Raw genomic sequence first — 17,878 nt, forward strand, 5'->3', positions numbered from 1 at the left:
CTTAGTAGAGTCTAATTTAAACTAAGTTAAAGTATGATCCAAATGTATTTCAATGTGAGATTTGTAAATTCGAAAAGTAGAGACTACTAATTTAATAACAATTGTCTTTAATAACGTTACAATGATACTTTTGTTATGGTGCAAGTGTCTCCTAGTGAGAATATTGCAAGTTTCATTTTTATTCTTTCTGAGACCTGGTAGTGGCATGAAATGCAATTGCTATAGCAACTGAATCCAAAGTCAACCTGTACGTATAGGGAAATTATATATGGGAAGCTAGCTGTTCCTATATGTAATAATTATGGGAAGCTACCACACGTACATAATTGCATTGCATGATTATATAGCAAATATTCTCTAGATTTGGTAGTATCAACATTGTATACTAGTTTAATTTCACCAATGTTATCAAGAGCAGCTATAATGAACTAGTTTTTTTAATCATTACGGAAGGGAACGAGTGACATATATACCAATGAACAACACTGCCACTCGATTTGTAGCTTCATTCCTCATACAATTAGACAAATCTCAAAATTATATATTAACTTTAATTTAATGTGCATTTTAATACATAAATTTTAATTTTAGTATAATTATACATATAAAATTTTGATTGCAGTTTAGATGTATAAATAAAAGTTTAATTTTGATTTAATCAAATAAATACATCAATTTATTTTTATATTAGATAAATATAATTATCTGTTTATATAATATATATAAATATAAAATAATGTTATATTATTGATTGTGTTAATAATTTATAAAAATTAGATCAAATTAAAATTTTTATATATAAAATTACAGATTAAATTAAAATTTATATATAAATTTGAGATTTTTCCCATGAAATTATCCTCCTAAATCATTTTTATTATTAGTTAAAATTCAAAATTATGAATTTGAAGTCTACAAAACTAAAGGGCTTAGAAATAAAATAGAAAAGATGTGTGTCCAAATCCAACACTACTAAGGAATTAATTAATCGAGGAAAAATAAATAAAAACGAGACAAAAATTTATTAAAAAAAAGAGAAAAAAAAAAGAAAAGAAAAGCAGAGCAAAGGGAAGAAAGACACGCGCGCTATCACAGGATGGAGGAGGAAGACCTCGAAAAAGCAAAACAAAGAAAAGAATTACGACACGTGTACAGTAGATAGAGCGATTGGAAAAGTAGAGAGAGAAGAGGCGAGTAGTACTGGGTCAGGTCACAATTAAAACGAGGCTTCGAAAGTAAATGAGAAGCGTAGACTGACTGGGAGAGCTCCTTTCCTCCTCTTCATCTTCATCTTCTTTGTTGTTATTTTCATCCCTATCTGTGTTCAGCTCTTCTATCAAGGAAAAGGTATGTATCCCTTATATCTCTCCCATCTGAATCGGCTCTCTTGATCCCCTGTCTTCCCAAGGTTTTTACCTTTTCTTTTCTTCTATTTCCAAGCTTCCTTTAATTTGATCTGTGTTAGATTTACGAAGGAACATGTTATTCTTTTAATAATTACTTTTTGATCAAAATGGAATATTTTGATTCAATTTGATGTTTAACTTGAAAAGGAAATAAAAGAAAGAAATTTTGAATTTCAAATTGTGTTTGGTTTGTGGAAAATCTGTAGCTGAATCGTTTTCGTTCTGCTTCCTTCTGTACGGTTGATCTAAGGACAGAGCTGTAGGAAACCTTTTTTGCATTTGGAAGTTGAATGATTTAATCCCTAGTAATTTTTTATTTTTTTAAGCCTAAAATTCACTTCTTTGCAGCTTCTGCATTTCAATCTCAGTTATTGGTGGTGCTTTGGAGGTTTGACTGTTTCGCGAACGGATATTTTGGTGTAGGCGCTCCGATTCAGCGTACACAATCTTAGATCCGGGTAATTGCATTTCTAGGGCGTGCTGGCAACTCCAAGGCTTTTTTCATTATCCTTTGCCAAATTAAGGTTAGTCTTATTTCTTCATTCTATTCTTTTAAAACTAAAGGCATGAACAAACATTTCGAAACGGGAAACTAAAGCTAGTTTGTATCTCCATTCTCAAATCGGTTAAATTAAAACCAAGCCAATTAAGAAAAATGTAAGCTCCGCTTACCTCCCAAAACAACTTCATCTTAATCTCTTCAATTCCTTTACTTGACAAATTAGGTACAACTTCTATCTTAAAATTTTAAGCAATGCTTGTTGTATGCCCCTAATATCTATCACTTAGTGTTAGGTGGGAACTCACGAGCTTTCATCTTGTTGGTTTTAGGTGATATCCTAAGCAATTGAACCATCAAATGAGTGTCAAGAGTTTGGCCTAAAGAGAATTGGTTATCCTGATTTTATCTTTTGGGGTTTCATTCATAATTGGGAAAATGGTCGAGGGGCCTAAATTTACAGGACTTATGGGAGGAACCAACAATAATGACAACAATTACTATGATTTTACTCAAGGGTTCTATCAAAAACTTGGTGAAGGCACAAACATGTCTATTGACAGTTTACAGACTAGTAATGCCGGTGGATCTGTGTCCATGTCAGTTGAAAACAGTAGTGTGGGCTCTAATGATTCTCTGACCCACATTTTAAGCCACCCTGGTTTAAAACCTGTGAAACGTAGCAATTACTCTGTCTCTGTGGGGCAGAGTGTGTTTCGTCCTGGTAAGGTTGGCCATGCACTTAATGATGATGCATTAGCACAAGCATTGATGGATGGCAGGTATCAGACTGAGGTATTACAGAATTATGATGAGTGGGCTATTGATTTAAGAAAGCTTAATATGGGTACAGCTTTTGCTCAAGGTGCTTTTGGGAAGTTATACAGAGGTACATATAATGGTGAGGATGTTGCGATTAAGATATTGGAAAGGCCAGAAAATAGCCCTGAGAAGGCACAAGTTATGGAACAGCAGTTTCAGCAGGAACTTATGATGCTTGCAACACTAAAGCATCCTAATATTGTGCGATTTATTGGGGCTTGTCGTAAGCCAATGGTTTGGTGTATTGTCACGGAGTATGCTAAGGGAGGCTCAGTTCGACAGTTTCTAACAAGGAGGCAGAATCGTGCTGTGCCATTGAAGTTGGCAGTCAAGCAGGCATTGGATGTTGCTAGAGGGATGGCCTATGTGCATGGACTTGGGTTTATTCACCGGGATTTGAAGTCAGATAACCTTCTGATTGCTGCTGATAAATCAATAAAGATTGCAGATTTTGGTGTCGCACGTATTGAGGTGCAGACTGAGGGCATGACACCAGAGACAGGGACATATCGTTGGATGGCGCCGTAAGTCTTTAGACAATAGATTAAAGTTTCTTCCCAGTTATATGTGACATTCACACTTTTCTTTTTCCTTATTTGATGGTTCTTTTCATCTTTAGACTACTCTTGCTAGTTGGCAAGTATTCTCCAGAAACTTTAAAGAAAACCCCTATTGATGTTCATTCGTTCTGCATAGATTTCTTACCCTTTCGATTAATTAACTTTATCTTTTTGTCAATTATCTATTATATTTACCCGTAGTGGATTATGTTAGGGAGTAAATCCTGCTGTCTAAGGTTCTGCTATTTTCTGTTTTTGCATCTTCTTAGCTTTTGATTCTATATTCTTTTGAGGTTTCTTTAAAAGTTCTCGTCATAATATAGAACTTTCTACGGGGATTATGTTAGGGAGTAAATCCTGCTGTCTAAGGTTCTGCTATTTTCTGTTTTTGCATCTTCTTTGCTTTTGATTCTATATTCTTTTGAGGTTTCTTTAAAGGTTCTCGTCATAATATAGAACTTTCTTTACGCTTTGTCTGAATTCTGAATTTGATTATGCAGTTCCTTCTAAAATACCTTAATGAATGTGATTTGATTTAGAATTTTTTAGATCCCCATTTTCAACTGGAATATTGTAATGAAATTATTTAACAAATTGACATGATTGTTATATATCCAGAAGAAAGTTGATTTGATTATTGTGGAACACAAGTATCATCTTAGGAGATTAGATGTTTGAGGCCTCTCCGTAATGTAATTGTGAATGTTTGTATTTGGATGTCTTACTGCTTAAATTGAATTAGGCTTCTTCTTGAAGCAAAATAAAGATGTAACATAACTATTAAGTGGGTACTTGATAAATAAAGTGCTTGCCAAGCATACATTTATGTCCTAGATTAGTTTGGAAGGGTGAGTGTTCTTGTGAAAATTTGAACAATCGAGATTTTAATGATATGATCCTAATATGCAGAGTTGATGTTGTGCTTTCAAGCAAGACAAATTGTGCATAGCTTGTCTTAATCTACTTCCACTATTTGAGGCCAGGAAAACATGTCTTCTACCTTTATATGTTGTCCCTATTTCATGTTTGGGTGCATTTTCACAGTCAAATATAAAATTTTTTCATAAGAAACTAGTAATATTTTTTCCAATTATACTTCTACTTTATGCTTGGTGTATCCAAGGTTATTTGTTTTTGTTACTCTCAAATGCCTTTTGATTTCATGATTTATTTGGGATTCATTTACATCAAGTGATCCTTTTTTTTTTGGTTTATGCCTTACTCTCCTCATTGCTGTATGCTGTCATGTTACACATCCATTAATTTGTTTATAATTCATAAAACTATATATAACTACTAGAAATAGGGACTGAGGCTTCCATGTGGCTCCGTGACTAGCTTTGTCTGCTGCATCTAAACTATATTGATTGTGCCATAGCATGATAGGAATTGCAAAAACTTCCTTGAGACTATTTGGAACTTATACATTATTATTTGCATATCTTCTTGCATCGCATTGAGGTTTGACTTACAGACAGTACTCACGACTTGTGTCTCTCTAAAGTTAAGCGTTATTGTTCTAAAGAGGCTAATTCTCAACATTCAAATCTACCTGTCACATCTACTGGAACAAAACCAGTTCATGATGGCTAAAGGATCAGTTGCTCCTTGAAGCTTGAGGCTTCATTTTTCCCACTTAACAACTTTTTGCCTCATTTGGTTATTTAGTGTATTAACACAAGGAAAAGCTTAATTATTACATAAGTATTAAAATAGTTTATCATAATAGAAAGAATTATTAATACAAATTTAAACTTGAAATTAGGAAGGATGAGTAAAACTCTAGTAAAAGATAAAAGATCTCTTCTAAATAAGTAAAAACTTCTCCTTCCCTTTGCTGAAATCAAGTCATGTGAGTGACTAAAAATTACCAAGTGAAATTAGTTTATTGCTAACTCATTTTCTAAAAACATGTAAAAAAAAACTTATACTCCTACCAAGCGAAGCATTAATGTTATTTGCGGCCTTTATATAAATATGACTGTGCATGGAATAGTAGTGATGTAAACAAACGGATGGGTTAAGAGTTTTAATTAGATGTCGGGAGGTTACTGTGTCTTTTGTGTCATGTGAATCAAGGTAGGAAGACAATTGAATCAACGTACTTAGTAATGGCCTAAATTGTGTTGAAGCAAGGAGTTAAAAGGAGGAAGCTGAGCAAGTCATTTATTGCACTCAGTAATGCCTACTCTGGAGTCTGCGCAAATAAGGAAATTTGGAAAGCAACAATTATGAATTTGCGATTTGGCCAACTATTCTAAAAATTGGGAATATTCTCCATGGGTTATACATATTAAACAGATTGCTAAAGTGATTGTTGTATTCCCTTGTTAAGATGATACTTCAAATTATCATTTTTGAAGTATTTGCTTTGGTCTTGTTGATAGTTTGGGGTGGGAAAATTGTCAATGCCTTTATAGAGGGCAAAGTTCTGACTGGCTTGAAGGATACATTTTTATGCGACAAGTTCCAGTTTCACAATTCAACTTTGATGTAATGTCAAAACTGTGTCCATGAGTTGATATAACTATATTTGATAAGGCAGAAGGCCATATCAAGTTATTACTACCATACAATAAATATTCTTGTATTTATTACCCATCAATGGTTTTGAGCCTAACTTTCGTTGACTGGAGGTGCAGACTTAAATGCATAATGTACTCCGTATGTATTATACCCAAATAAATTGAATAATTTGAGGCATCGAGAATTGTGCATTTTTAATTCCTCTTTCTTATGTGCTTGGTGTAATATGCACTGATAAGGTGATTCCCCATTGCAAGGGAAAGAAGCTGAGAAAATTGCATCACTTCATCTTGGAACTTTCTACTTGCCATGTTACATGCATGTTTCAAGTGGAAATACTTTCCTGTTTCAAATGGATTAGTAGGAACTGATTAGGAATCATATATCAATCATAACTACATAGTGATGTTCAATGGGTGTATTTGTTTTGGTATTTAGTTCATCATTAGCGTTCGCTAAATTACCTTTTACATGAAACTGCATTAATTAGCTAACCGGTTGATTTGGTGTCCGAGTTGCCTATACGTTACGTGTTTCAGTTGAAATTTGTTCTGTATTCATGATAGTAATATTGTTGGTTGACTTGGATAAGGACACTCTCACCCACACCCACGTCCATCTGGAAATGAATTATAATTGAAGTGATTCTGTGCCTGTCTTTTACATGAAACTGCATTAATTAGCTAACCGGTTGATTTGGTGTCTGAGTTGTCTATGCGTCACGTGTTTTAGTTGAAATTTGTTCTTTATTCATGTTGACTCGAATAAGGACGCCCTCACCCACACCCACGTCCATCTGGAAATGAAACGTAACTGAAATGATTCCGTGCCTGTCTTTTCACTTGCAGAGAGATGATACAACATAGGCCATACACACAAAAAGTAGACGTGTATAGTTTTGGAATTGTCCTTTGGGAGCTCATAACTGGCATGCTTCCTTTCCAGAACATGACTGCAGTGCAGGCGGCGTTTGCTGTGGTGAACAAGGGTGTAAGACCGGTCATTCCAAATGATTGTCTCCCTGTGCTGAGTGAGATCATGATCCGTTGCTGGGACACTAACCCAGAAGTTCGTCCTCCCTTCACTGAGATTGTAAAGATGCTTGAGAATGCGGAAACTGAGATACTGACAACTGTTCGGAAGGCTCGGTTCAGGTGTTGCATGACTCAACCAATGACAATCGACTGATCCTGAATAAAATAGCGAAGAACAGAAAGGAAAAGAGGATATAAATGAAAATGAAAAGAGCAAGCAACAGTAAGAATTTAAATATAAGTTGATGTATGTATCAGTATTTCTCTTTTGGATTTGCTTTTACCCTTTTTTATTTTCTGAGATAGGAGAAGGTAACAGTTAAGACTGCTGGTGTTTGGATTTGGTGTGAACTGTACTTGGACTAGTGGTGGTCGTAGCTTTAGTGGTAGGAAGGGGAATCATTAGATGTGGTTTCTCTGTGTAGCTATATATGTATGCAGTGCCTGCCATATCCGTTACTCTTCGATTGTTTAAATGCAGGTTCTCAGTTGGATCCATGTCTTATTTTGGTTTTCTTTCGGCATCTCTTCTTTCTTTTGCCTGGTGTTTTGTGTGTTAATATCTATTTCTGCCTGCTGGTTAGTTTTTTTTTTTTTTGTGAGGGTCTGCCCGTTGGCTTGCTGCCCTTAGGTGAAAAGGCAAGAAGGGTAAAATAGAAATTTCCAGGAAGTAGTCTCTTTTTCTGGATATGAAAAAGATTTTATCCAAATAAGCTTGTTTAACTGTTCCTTGTACGGTGCATGAAAAACCCTTTTGCTCTGCTAAACTTATTAGTACAATGATTTTCGAGTTTTAAGCCCCATAATGGCGTGGGTTAAGGTTTACAAGATCTGCAAGTTTCATTCTGACAAGTCTCCTTAATCCATGCAACTCCGTATCTTGCATCTGATAACTAAGCAGTCTTTGCTGCAAATGCAATAGCTGTCGGCATATCAAGATATGGCATTGATGAGAGTAATAATTTAATATCCCTTTTTAGCTTCTTTACTGCCAATAGTTGGCAAATGCAAACGACAGTTTCGGGTTGCGGGAAACAGCGCTCATCTCTTAATTCCCAACCTCAAGATTGGAATCTGTTGGGCATAGCTACTCAGGAAATAGCTCCGTTTTTTGAAATATGAATCCCAAAACAATTAAACTGAGTACCTGCCAAATAGCAGTAACTGACTGTCGAGCCCCTTAGAAAGGCCAGAATCAGACAAGCTCTCTTTCAGGCTTACTAGTGAGTTAACTGGAGACCATAAAAGAGGTTCAATATGTTTTGATTAACAACCAGAGTCCAAAGTTCCCTTAGGGAAGGAAAAGAAACACCTTGACAAGCAATTGCATGTAATCCATCTTGCTAGTGAACAATTCTCTTCGACAGATGCTTTACTATTTGTATATAGCTTTTGTTTAATAGCAAACTTTTACCTTTTTAATTTTTTAATACACGTGTCCTTTATATATTTACAAACAGTATAAAGTATAATTTCTTGATATATAAAAACACAATTAAGCATATTCATATTACGTCCAATAAGGGTAGCATAGTCGATGCTGGCAAGGGCACTTGGAATTTTAAAACCATTATATTGCTTGTGTTGAGAAACGCCTTGCATCCCTCAACCGCCCAAATCGGCAGATATACCTCAGATTCAGGAACTGCTTATGCAGAGCAGAAACCAAGACCCGGTGGCATAAATAGGAAGATTAGTACTTTGAGCAACAGTTTAACAAATCATTACTACTTTATGCATGCCACCATCATGCATCCAAAAATCCATCCCTCCATTTGCAAAGTCCTTTCTTTAAAATTCAATAAACTGTTTTAGGCTCGGCTTATTCTAAACACGTCTCAAAAGTCAAAACATAACAATTAGTAAACAAAGGAAGAGTGTGCTGGGAAAACAAACTAGCCAATTTTTAAAGATAAAAAGCAGAAATAAGATTCTTTTGATTCTATCCAAATAACACATCGAACTTAGGAGAAGATCCAAGAGTTGCATTGGCAGAAACTCTGCTCTATCATGATCATGGAGTGATTCTTTGAGGGTCACGAGGGTAAAGTGAAGTTTTACGAATGTTACCCAGAGCACAGAAGAGCATCACCACACGCTCCAATCCCACTCCAAACCCACCGTGTGGTGGTGCACCATATCTGTAAAAGCGTAAAGAAATATTCCTGATAAGCACTTCTCTAACTAACTTTATCTGTACCCTAGACTTTACGTTAAGCTCTAGGATCAACCGCTTCATTTGGTCAGTAAAAATTCAGAACTGAGATTTACTACTATCAGGAAAGTAAGGTTTATTGAGAAATTGTGTGATTTTTAACTACCTGAAAGAATCAATATAGGTTGAGATTGTATTGACATCAATTCCACATGCCTGTGCACGTTCTGCCAAAAATTCTGGTACATGGACACGCTGAGCTCCAGAAATTATCTCCTCACCTAAAGGATAGGAAACAGTTTAGCAAGTTCAAATCAATTGAATCACTCAAGTGAAAAGGGGGCAACCAAAAGAGATTTTGATTTCATTGATAACATAACCATTAATAAGTTCGAAGAAAATAACAGAAAAAAAAAGGTGGAAATTCCAAAAGCTTAAGACCACCCAAGGGGAAACATGGAGAATTAACAAAAAATGCAAGCTGATAAGGAAAAGGAACAGAGCTTGAATGCCATTATTCAATAGCACAGGATACAAGCAAAAAAAGATTTAGAAGGTGATTATTTCAATCCACTAAACCTCTTGTTCCTTAATTTTCACTTCAGTATTTGTGCTATCTTCTATTTACAACTTCATCTAGGCAACACAACCACCACCACATCAAAAGAGCTCCAGATTTTCTTGGCGTTCATTTCTAGTTTCATTTCTAGTTTCATTTAACATTGTCATTTATTAACAGAGGAAAAGCTGACAACTTCAATCCGTTCTTGTCACTACCAGTACCAGTGAACCCAAAATTCTCACATGAAACCTTTGCAGGAGAATATCAAGCATACAAAGAGAAAAAAGAAAAAGCACAATGCCTAACCAAAACACGCAAGCGCAGAACAAATGTAGCCACACATAGATATGAAAAATAGATCAAGTACCCCCCCCCAAAAAAAAAGGATCGATCTAGCTGATTACCTCGTATGAAGACATCAAATGAATTACTGTAAAGGGCATTATCATAGCAAGGCATGGTGTAGAATGGCCTCACAGCCAAAGGATAGCGATGCAGCAAATAAAATTCAGTGTCATAGCTACAATAAACAATTTTAAGTTCATAATTGAAAGGTCACAATCAGTGAAAGAAAAGAATGGCAGAACAAAATTGTACAAGAAATAGGTATAAGTTATAAATTACTTCTCCAAAACAAGCTGGCCCAATTTTCTCTCTGCTTCTGTATTAAGGTCCCCAAGAGGGTCAACTTCCACACCAGCATCCTGAACAAACACAAGAAATTTGGGAGAAGGTGAACTACAATAAAAATCATCTAAAATGACAAAACCATTTCACAGGACAAAATAGGTCTGAGAAATCCTTAGCATCAGATCCAAGTATAACAACTTAAGCAAGCTACTTCCTTCACCTCTTTATACCCTTTCCTACTACCATTCTAATTATTTTTATTGCCCATGCATTACGTCACCTCATTTATTTCACCTATTTCTTCTTTAACATGAAAAAAAAGAAAGAAGAGCAAATACCACAACATGTGACTTAAATTTAAATAACCAAAAAGCTTTAAGATTACCTTAAGCATCTGAATTCCTTCTTCAAATGTAAGTCGCAGGGTCTTTGGCTTGTACTGCATATTGCAAAATGTTAATAATAGAATATAGATTAAAAAAAGAAACAGAAATAATTCCACATTTGCATGTTTCATTCTATTCCAGCAATATTTCACTGGCTAATACAAGAATATTTAATGGTACAAACTCCAAAATAACACAGAAGCTTAAAAGATATACAAGTATTGTAGAACTGAAGAATGGGTAAAAACCTTCAGAGGTTCAAAGGGATACTGCTTCCCTACAGCTTCAAGTTCCTTCCGACACTTCTCATTCAAACTATCAAACATGGTAACAAATAATCGGTCCACAATGTCCATCACCTGCATGCAGAGGGTCAAATAGCCATTAAACCATAAAGAAAATTCAGGAGTCATGACTAAAGGCAACAACCAATCATACCTCAGAGTAATGCTTCTTGATCTCCATTTCAACATCAAGCCCTGTAAATTCACACAAATGCCTATGAGTGTAGGAATCCTCAGCTCTAAAAACGGGGCCAACCTCGAAAACCCGTCCAAAGTCCCCACATATCGCCATCTGCTTGTGAAGTTGAGGGGACTGTGCCAGACACGCAGGTTGCCCTTTGTAGTCTAGCTTAAAAACAGCAGAACCACCTTCACTAGAGCCAGCTATCAGCTTAGGGGTGTGGATTTCAACAAAACCCTCAGACAGCAAGAATTGCCTAAATATCTGCACAAATTTTTGGACTTGTTTGAGAAACCATTTAGCAATTTAGATATAAGATGGAAATGAGAAAGTAAACAAACAGTTACAATCCTCAGTGATTGGAGCCGATATAAAACAATGGATAATGAAAACCAAATTTGTCATCTGATGTGAGAAATGCAATGCCAAGACATATCCATATTTATTAAGTTAGAAATTTTGATAGACAAGCAAAAGGTGAAGGGCAACACAATTGCATGTAGTAACAATCATATCGATGGAAATAAAGAAAGAGAAGACGATGGCATGTTGGCAACAGCAAAGCCTTTGAGACTTACAGTTCCAACTTGGCACTGGATGCGGAAAATTCCTTGATTAGCAGGGGTCCTAATATCAAGAACCCTAAAGTTCAAGCGTGTATCTTGATTGACACGAGGAAGCTTATCTCCGGCCTGTAGTAAGATTAAATGATAGATATATGATATGAGTGATAACAAACACGTATACGTATAAATTGCATCAAGGTAAAGAGGTGTGTATTACATACTTGCAAAGCAGCTTCAATTTCAGCATCACTTCGAGCAGCATCCTCAACATTAATGGGTAAGGTAGGCATAGCTTTATTCACACAATACAATTTTCTAACATGAATCTCGACCTGCTGGGTGGTTCCCTTGATGGGATTCCCAGGGACAGATACCATACCGATTGCATCAATGATGGATTCTCGATTGAGTGCAGCTACAAACTTCACCATCTGACGACTCACTCCCGCTTCATGCGTAGCAACCAAGCACTGCACGGTAAATCCCCTCTCCCTCACCACCACGAACGCCATATTCTTCGACACTGGTCGTGTTGTGTGGACTCGTCCCCTTATAAGCACCTCCTTCTCCTTCAGCTCTTGGGTAAGGGCTCCGACACGAGTCCAGTCCATGGAAGAAATTGCCATGCTCCAATTGCCAGCATCTGGTTTGGAGCAAGATTTAAGCTCCGGGAGAGTGACGTCACCGTAGTTGGAGGAATAGGGGTCCTCCTCCTCGACGGAGAGAGAAGAAGCCGCTGAGGCCAAGGCGGCGGCTTCCTGGCGGCGGCGTATCTTCTCCAGCTTGGCAGCTTCTTTTTTGGCGGCTTTCTTGCTCAGCTGCTGCTCTTCCGATTCGGATGACATGTTGCCGATGATAATAATATTATACTTTCAAGTATCAAGCTTATAAGAAAAAATTTTATGAAGCAATCAGTCTTCCAAGAGAAACCCTAATATTTAGAGGTTGGGGGCGCGCTGGGACAATGGGAAAGGGCAATAAAGTCAAGTTGTTGAAAGTGAAACCGAAAAATTAAAACACCATATACGGTAATACAAGTAATTTGCCATTTTTATCCCTCCGAGAGTTCAAGTCCTCTCTACTTCCACTAATCCCTTTGCTTTCTATCTCATATGGAAAGTCAATTTCTGTTTTATATATAATAGCAGAAAGAGGGCTACCCATTATCAATTCTAGCACTCAAACAAATTGCCTTTCTCAATTCAGAGAGAAGAGCAAGTGCAAACGAAGTCTCTCTTTCTTTTGCGCTTCAAAACAAAATCCATCTAAGGTAAATCCCCCAATTTTCTCACTTCTCTTTATTATGTTTTCTTTAAATATGGTTCACTAGGCAGCTTTTAATTTTGGTTGAATTTCTAAGCTTTTCTTCGTTTCACCCGGTACACATGGTTGCCTTCCTTTAATACTCTACCAATTTGGGTGTGATCTTTTTTTTTTTGACAAGATTGATTGCTCTCTGGACACTTTTTCCCCTTTTTGCTGAGTACGCAATTAATCATTTTGGTTAGTGACGAATCTGTTTGTTTTCCTGCGCTATTTTTCTTTTCTTTTATCATTTTCGTTGTTGCCTATTCACTTCTTATTCTATTCATTTTCTGTCGTTTTGGTATTTCGTTAATAACAGTTATGGCGTCAAAGCTCAATCAATCTGTGCTTCTATTTATCTTTTTATTGTTTATTTCCGAAGTATGAAAATAGTATCCCTCTGGAAATCAGTTCGTATCTGATTGTAGTATTGTACTAGTTGACTACAGATTCAAAATTGCTTGATCGCTGAGTTTCCATCCTATTTGACTGTTGAATTTGGATATTAGACTGCGATTAAGCTGTTGCCGGATGCAACTTAAAACTTTCTCTGCTATATGCAGCGCTTTAGTTGACAACATATAGTAGTTCAACGGTTGGTTCTACTTGTTTGACACCTTGAAGCTTGGTGGGTTTCTTGCGAAAAGTACTTTTCAATTTTAATCTAAGTTTGTTGTATGAGGGAGGTGCATGCCATGTGCTTGTAAATTATTATTGCAATCTCTATGGAACAATTTCATGAAAGAGGGCACCAATGCAAAACATCGTCTTATATGGAGGATGTTCAGTTGAATACAAATTGGGACGATGTGATTTGTCCTATATGTTTGGATTTCCCCCACAATGGGGTACTTCTTCAATGCTCTTCTTATGAGAAAGGCTGCCGCCCTTTTGTTTGTGACACAAATCACATGCATTCAAATTGTTTGGATCGATTCAAAAATGCACATGGAATGTCGTCCATTTTGACGTCTGATACATCTTCTATAGCTAACATTCAGCTAGAAGTATCTGAAGACAACTGTAGGCCAACTTGTCCCCTATGTAGAGGGCAAGTCACTGGATGGGTTATTGTCGATAAGGCTCGTTTACTTCTAGATGAGAAGAAGCGTTGTTGTGAGGAGGAACAGTGTACATTTGCGGGAACCTACTTGGAATTACATAAGCATGCTCAGATAGAGCACCCTCATGCACGCCCTTCAAGAATTGATCCTGCTCGGCAGCTTGATTGGGAAAATTTTCAGCAGTCCTCTGAGATGGTAGATGTTTTGAGCACTATACACTCAGAAGTCCCACGTGGGGTGGTTCTTGGAGACTATGTCATTGAATATGGTGAAGATGATTCTGGAGATGAATTGGAGGACTTTCCTGGTGATGAGGGCAACTGGTGGACCTCTTGCATTTTATATCAGATGTTTGATAATTTCAGGAACTCTAGAAATAGAAGGAGATCAAGAGGCAGTGATACTCGAAGGAGAATTCACCGCTCTAGTTATGCTTCATCAACTTCTGATGAGGGTTCAGTGCATTCTGTAGAATTTGCAGAATATAGAGTAGATGAGACTGATGATGAGTTTGTGAGCACAAGTGGCTCCTCAAGAGGTAGCACCAGCTATCAAAGGTCAGTAACGTTCCTTTCTGCTTCCCTTTCTCTTTCTTAGATGTTTTCTTGTTCTGTTCTTATCTAGTTTTTAGCTTATTTGTTTTAGAATTAAGATATCGTAAGGTACATCACAGAAAAAAGAGTTGCTTTACGTTGGGCTTAGATGGTTGAAAATCATCTAATAAGTTATTGTTGGATTAATTGGCTTGGATTTTGAGTCCGCTGAAGATATCATAAAGACAATTTTTTTAGATAATCATGAGATGTTTGGCCTACATTAGTTAGAACAGCTTGTGTTGTTGGGCATTATTAGAATTACATGACAAGAGTTACTAGTTTCATGACCTCAATTTTCCTTCAAAGTTTATCCATTTTTTTGTTCATGATTTTCACAGTTCTCAAAGACGCCGATCCCGCTTTTATGATAATTAGGTATGTACTTTATGGATCACCGTGTCCCCTTGTATCCAGGCTTTACTTTACATAGCAAACTGTTGATGATGAGCCCAGCCTACCTTCAATTTTCACTGATATTTGACAACCCTAAAACCCATGGCTTTGCTCAAAGGGTTCTGGGGTTATAAACCAGTCATATTCATTAACTAATTTGCTCAATTTTTGCAAGCAGCCGCATACCCAAGAAGTGAAGCTGAGGATTGATCCTGTCCATGTGGTGAGCGATATGGTAATTGCTGCTGCAGACAGTTTTAGATTCTTAAACATGTAAAAATACCCTTGGAGCCTGTTATGCTTGTTTTGTTTCAGACTTGAATTTCATGTGGTTATATTTTGTTCATTTTCGATAATATATATTACGCAAATAGACATCCAGTGGGAAACGATTATGAGTTTTTACAGGTTTTCTTTTTAATATTTTCATCATAAAATGATTACCAAAGAAAAAAAAAAAAAAGAACACCATCGCAAAAGATTTAGAAGTTCGAGTGGAATTTACATGCAGTAATGGTCTTGGATGTAATTTAAAAAAATGGTGGACCAATTTGCTCACACATCTGATTTCAACACATTCAGAAGTACCTAAGTGTAAAGAACACTCAAGAGCCAAAAACTCTCGAGAGAAAGGCAAAACAAAGGCATATTTATTGTTATAGTGATGTAATTCATACAATATATTGGCTGCAAATAAAGCCATGTAATTCATACTTTTAGATGCATACAGGAATATAAAGCACCTGATTTTTCAAGAAAACAAATACTACTCCAGTAGTTATGATATGAAGCTTGAGAGTTACCAACTAATATGGGACATTCTTAGGCAAGTTTTGAATGACATTATTCTTCATGCCAACTTTTGTCCGCATTGTTTCCACTCCTGATCTATTCATTGCTTTCATCACCTTCATCCTCACGATTTGTTCCTTTGACTGCACAGTTGCTAAGCCCATACTCCTGTACCTGAATGGCAAAGCAATGACTTTAGTTGTGTTCCTTGTTATTCCAAAGGAAGAATTCCAAATCCTTGTACTTTGTTATGGTAACCAGTGGTCCAAAATACCAAAGTAAGAGTGAAAGTAGACCTTGAGGCTAAGGCAGCAGTAATCGCCATGTTATTTGCAGGAGATGGGCGAGGACTTTGGCGGTAGTAGCGCGAATATTCTCTAGAACCAAGTGTTTTTGACATAATTCTCTCATCAGATTTTCTGGTTATAATAAGCTCCGAACCACCACCAAGTTCTACAGTGCTGTCCTTATCACCAACTGCAACCAACTGCTTCCCCCAATCATCCACATAGCTGTTTTCACACAAACAATAAGCAACAGTAAGTACTTACAAAAGATAAACCTGATTATGGATGAAGAAGACGCATACCTGCTGCTATAATCGTAGAATTCTTCCAACTCAGCTTCCTCATCTTCATCACCATCACCGTAATGCACTTTACAGTGACCTTTGGCTGCCATACGTTTCCGAACAGCTTCCAAACTAGTAAAAGGGTGGCACCGTTCATTACAATACAGACAGATGAAATCCCTCTTAACCTGAGGTAAATAAACCATACCATGAGCATTAACAAACGAAAACTTATTAATGTACATAATGTATAACATATTTATCCAAAAATATCATATAAAATATGTTACCTTAAGGCCAAGGTAGATGAGCAAGCCTTCAGGATTCTTCAAATACTCAACATCAGGGATGAAGAAACCATGAAACTTATGCATGTGAACCATGCAGCTTTCAATGGTGTCATGCTTCAGATCGCACATAAAACAACAACATGGATCTAATTCCTCTCGTCCTGTTTCTTCACCATTATCAATATGCATTTCATCACCAGACGCCAAGTCCTCATCTGGATCAACCTCCACCCAATTATCGTCATTTTCCTCATCATTCGTATCCCTTGGTTGTGGAGGCTTATTTACAGCACGACGTATAAATGGCTTGATAATGGCTGCCTTCCCCTCTTCAGGGTGTTGAGAAGTCTGTGCAATATGAGCCCGTGACTTAAGATGCTGAGAGTAAGCCTTGGAACTTCGATAGCCCTTGCCACAAAGACCACAACTGTAAAGCATGGGGGTTTCATTCTGCTTATCTTTCTCTTCAGCAAGTGCTGTTTGCCTTGCCAGAAACAAAGCTTCCGTCACCCCTGGAACCCCAGCTACCTGATTTAATTTTACCATAATAAAAGAATCCCCATAATTAATCAAGAGCAATCATTGATTGCACAATCATTCAACAGAGACATCAAACTCTAGCATCACAAAAATTTCAATTTGTTTTATTTTAAAAAATGATGAAATTGATAACATTGAATTGCATACAATATATGATTAAAATAATAAATCATACGAATATTGTTCATTTAGGCGCAAAATAAATATTTCAAAAAGTGACCTTTAAAATTACTATAAATCAGCTGCTGATGCAACTTTGATTTTGCAAACTAAATTAGATCCCAATAAGCAATATTTCTAGTTTGCATCTCAAGATAAAAGATATTTCAGAAATTTCATCTGAAATTCAAAATATAATAATACTGGTAAGAGATATAACAAAAATAAAGGAAAAGAAAAAGAAAAACAAGACCTTGCGCTTGAGATTGTAGCGGTGCCAATCGGACTTGTAATGGAGCTTCCGCTCGGCCTCGTCAAGGAATTCTCTGTTGCAGGCGTTGCAGGCTAGCCCAGGCATTTCCCTTTTTTTTCGTAATCGTTGCCGGTGTGAGGTATCGGCCGATATATATTGAACGATGCCAAATCCCAATCAATTTGGGAATTCGTTTCCCACCTCATGGCCTGTGGCTGTATGTTTGTTCTTGCGTTGGATCAAAAGGAGCACCTGGGCTTCGGCCTTTTTTAACTCATTAATTTCATTTACTTTTTAAAAAGCT

General features: G+C 36.7%; 4 protein-coding genes across 8 annotated transcripts; 2 read left to right on the forward strand and 2 right to left on the reverse strand.

Moving 5' to 3' along the window:
* Positions 1–1,194: 1,194 nt before the first annotated feature.
* LOC107930824 (serine/threonine-protein kinase STY13) lies at positions 1,195–7,345 on the forward strand. Of its 2 annotated transcripts, none has more exons than XM_041117011.1 (4): positions 1,195–1,347; positions 1,755–1,930; positions 2,238–3,251; positions 6,662–7,345. In XM_041117011.1, the coding sequence occupies exons 3-4, from the start codon at positions 2,344–2,346 to the stop codon at positions 6,999–7,001; spliced, it is 1,248 nt and encodes a 415-aa protein (XP_040972945.1). In that variant the 5' UTR covers positions 1,195–1,347; positions 1,755–1,930; positions 2,238–2,343; the 3' UTR covers positions 7,002–7,345. The 2 variants fall into 2 exon arrangements, with proteins under 2 accessions (XP_040972945.1, XP_040972946.1); XM_041117012.1 differs by having other exon boundaries at positions 1,247–1,408.
* A 1,276-nt stretch (positions 7,346–8,621) lies between these two features.
* On the reverse strand, positions 8,622–12,456 carry LOC107930823 (aspartate--tRNA ligase 2, cytoplasmic). Its single transcript, XM_016862568.2, has 9 exons — positions 11,833–12,456; positions 11,624–11,737; positions 11,019–11,309; positions 10,829–10,939; positions 10,580–10,633; positions 10,189–10,268; positions 9,969–10,084; positions 9,169–9,283; positions 8,622–8,988 (listed from the first exon to the last, which is right to left on the reverse strand). The coding sequence occupies exons 1-9, from the start codon at positions 12,454–12,456 to the stop codon at positions 8,862–8,864; spliced, it is 1,632 nt and encodes a 543-aa protein (XP_016718057.1). The 3' UTR covers positions 8,622–8,861.
* A 290-nt stretch (positions 12,457–12,746) lies between these two features.
* Positions 12,747–15,358, forward strand: LOC107930821 (uncharacterized). 4 transcript variants are annotated; one of them, XM_041117013.1, is made up of 5 exons: positions 12,747–12,881; positions 13,056–13,114; positions 13,366–14,537; positions 14,915–14,951; positions 15,148–15,358. In XM_041117013.1, exons 3-4 carry the CDS (start codon positions 13,642–13,644, stop codon positions 14,949–14,951), a joined length of 933 nt encoding a protein of 310 aa, XP_040972947.1. In that variant the 5' UTR covers positions 12,747–12,881; positions 13,056–13,114; positions 13,366–13,641; the 3' UTR covers positions 15,148–15,358. The 4 variants fall into 4 exon arrangements, with proteins under 4 accessions (XP_040972947.1, XP_040972949.1, XP_040972950.1 ...); XM_041117015.1 differs by having other exon boundaries at positions 13,480–14,537; XM_041117016.1 differs by lacking the exon at positions 14,915–14,951.
* Positions 15,359–15,597: 239 nt separating this feature from the next.
* LOC107930820 (cytoplasmic 60S subunit biogenesis factor REI1 homolog 1) lies at positions 15,598–17,838 on the reverse strand. Its single transcript, XM_016862564.2, has 5 exons — positions 17,575–17,838; positions 16,623–17,150; positions 16,351–16,520; positions 16,058–16,273; positions 15,598–15,935 (listed from the first exon to the last, which is right to left on the reverse strand). Exons 1-5 carry the CDS (start codon positions 17,677–17,679, stop codon positions 15,776–15,778), a joined length of 1,179 nt encoding a protein of 392 aa, XP_016718053.1. The 5' UTR covers positions 17,680–17,838; the 3' UTR covers positions 15,598–15,775.
* Between the last annotated feature and the right edge of the window lie 40 nt (positions 17,839–17,878).

This window comes from Gossypium hirsutum, chromosome A07 (genome assembly GCF_007990345.1).
Source record: "Gossypium hirsutum isolate 1008001.06 chromosome A07, Gossypium_hirsutum_v2.1, whole genome shotgun sequence".
NCBI lineage: Eukaryota > Viridiplantae > Streptophyta > Magnoliopsida > Malvales > Malvaceae > Gossypium > Gossypium hirsutum.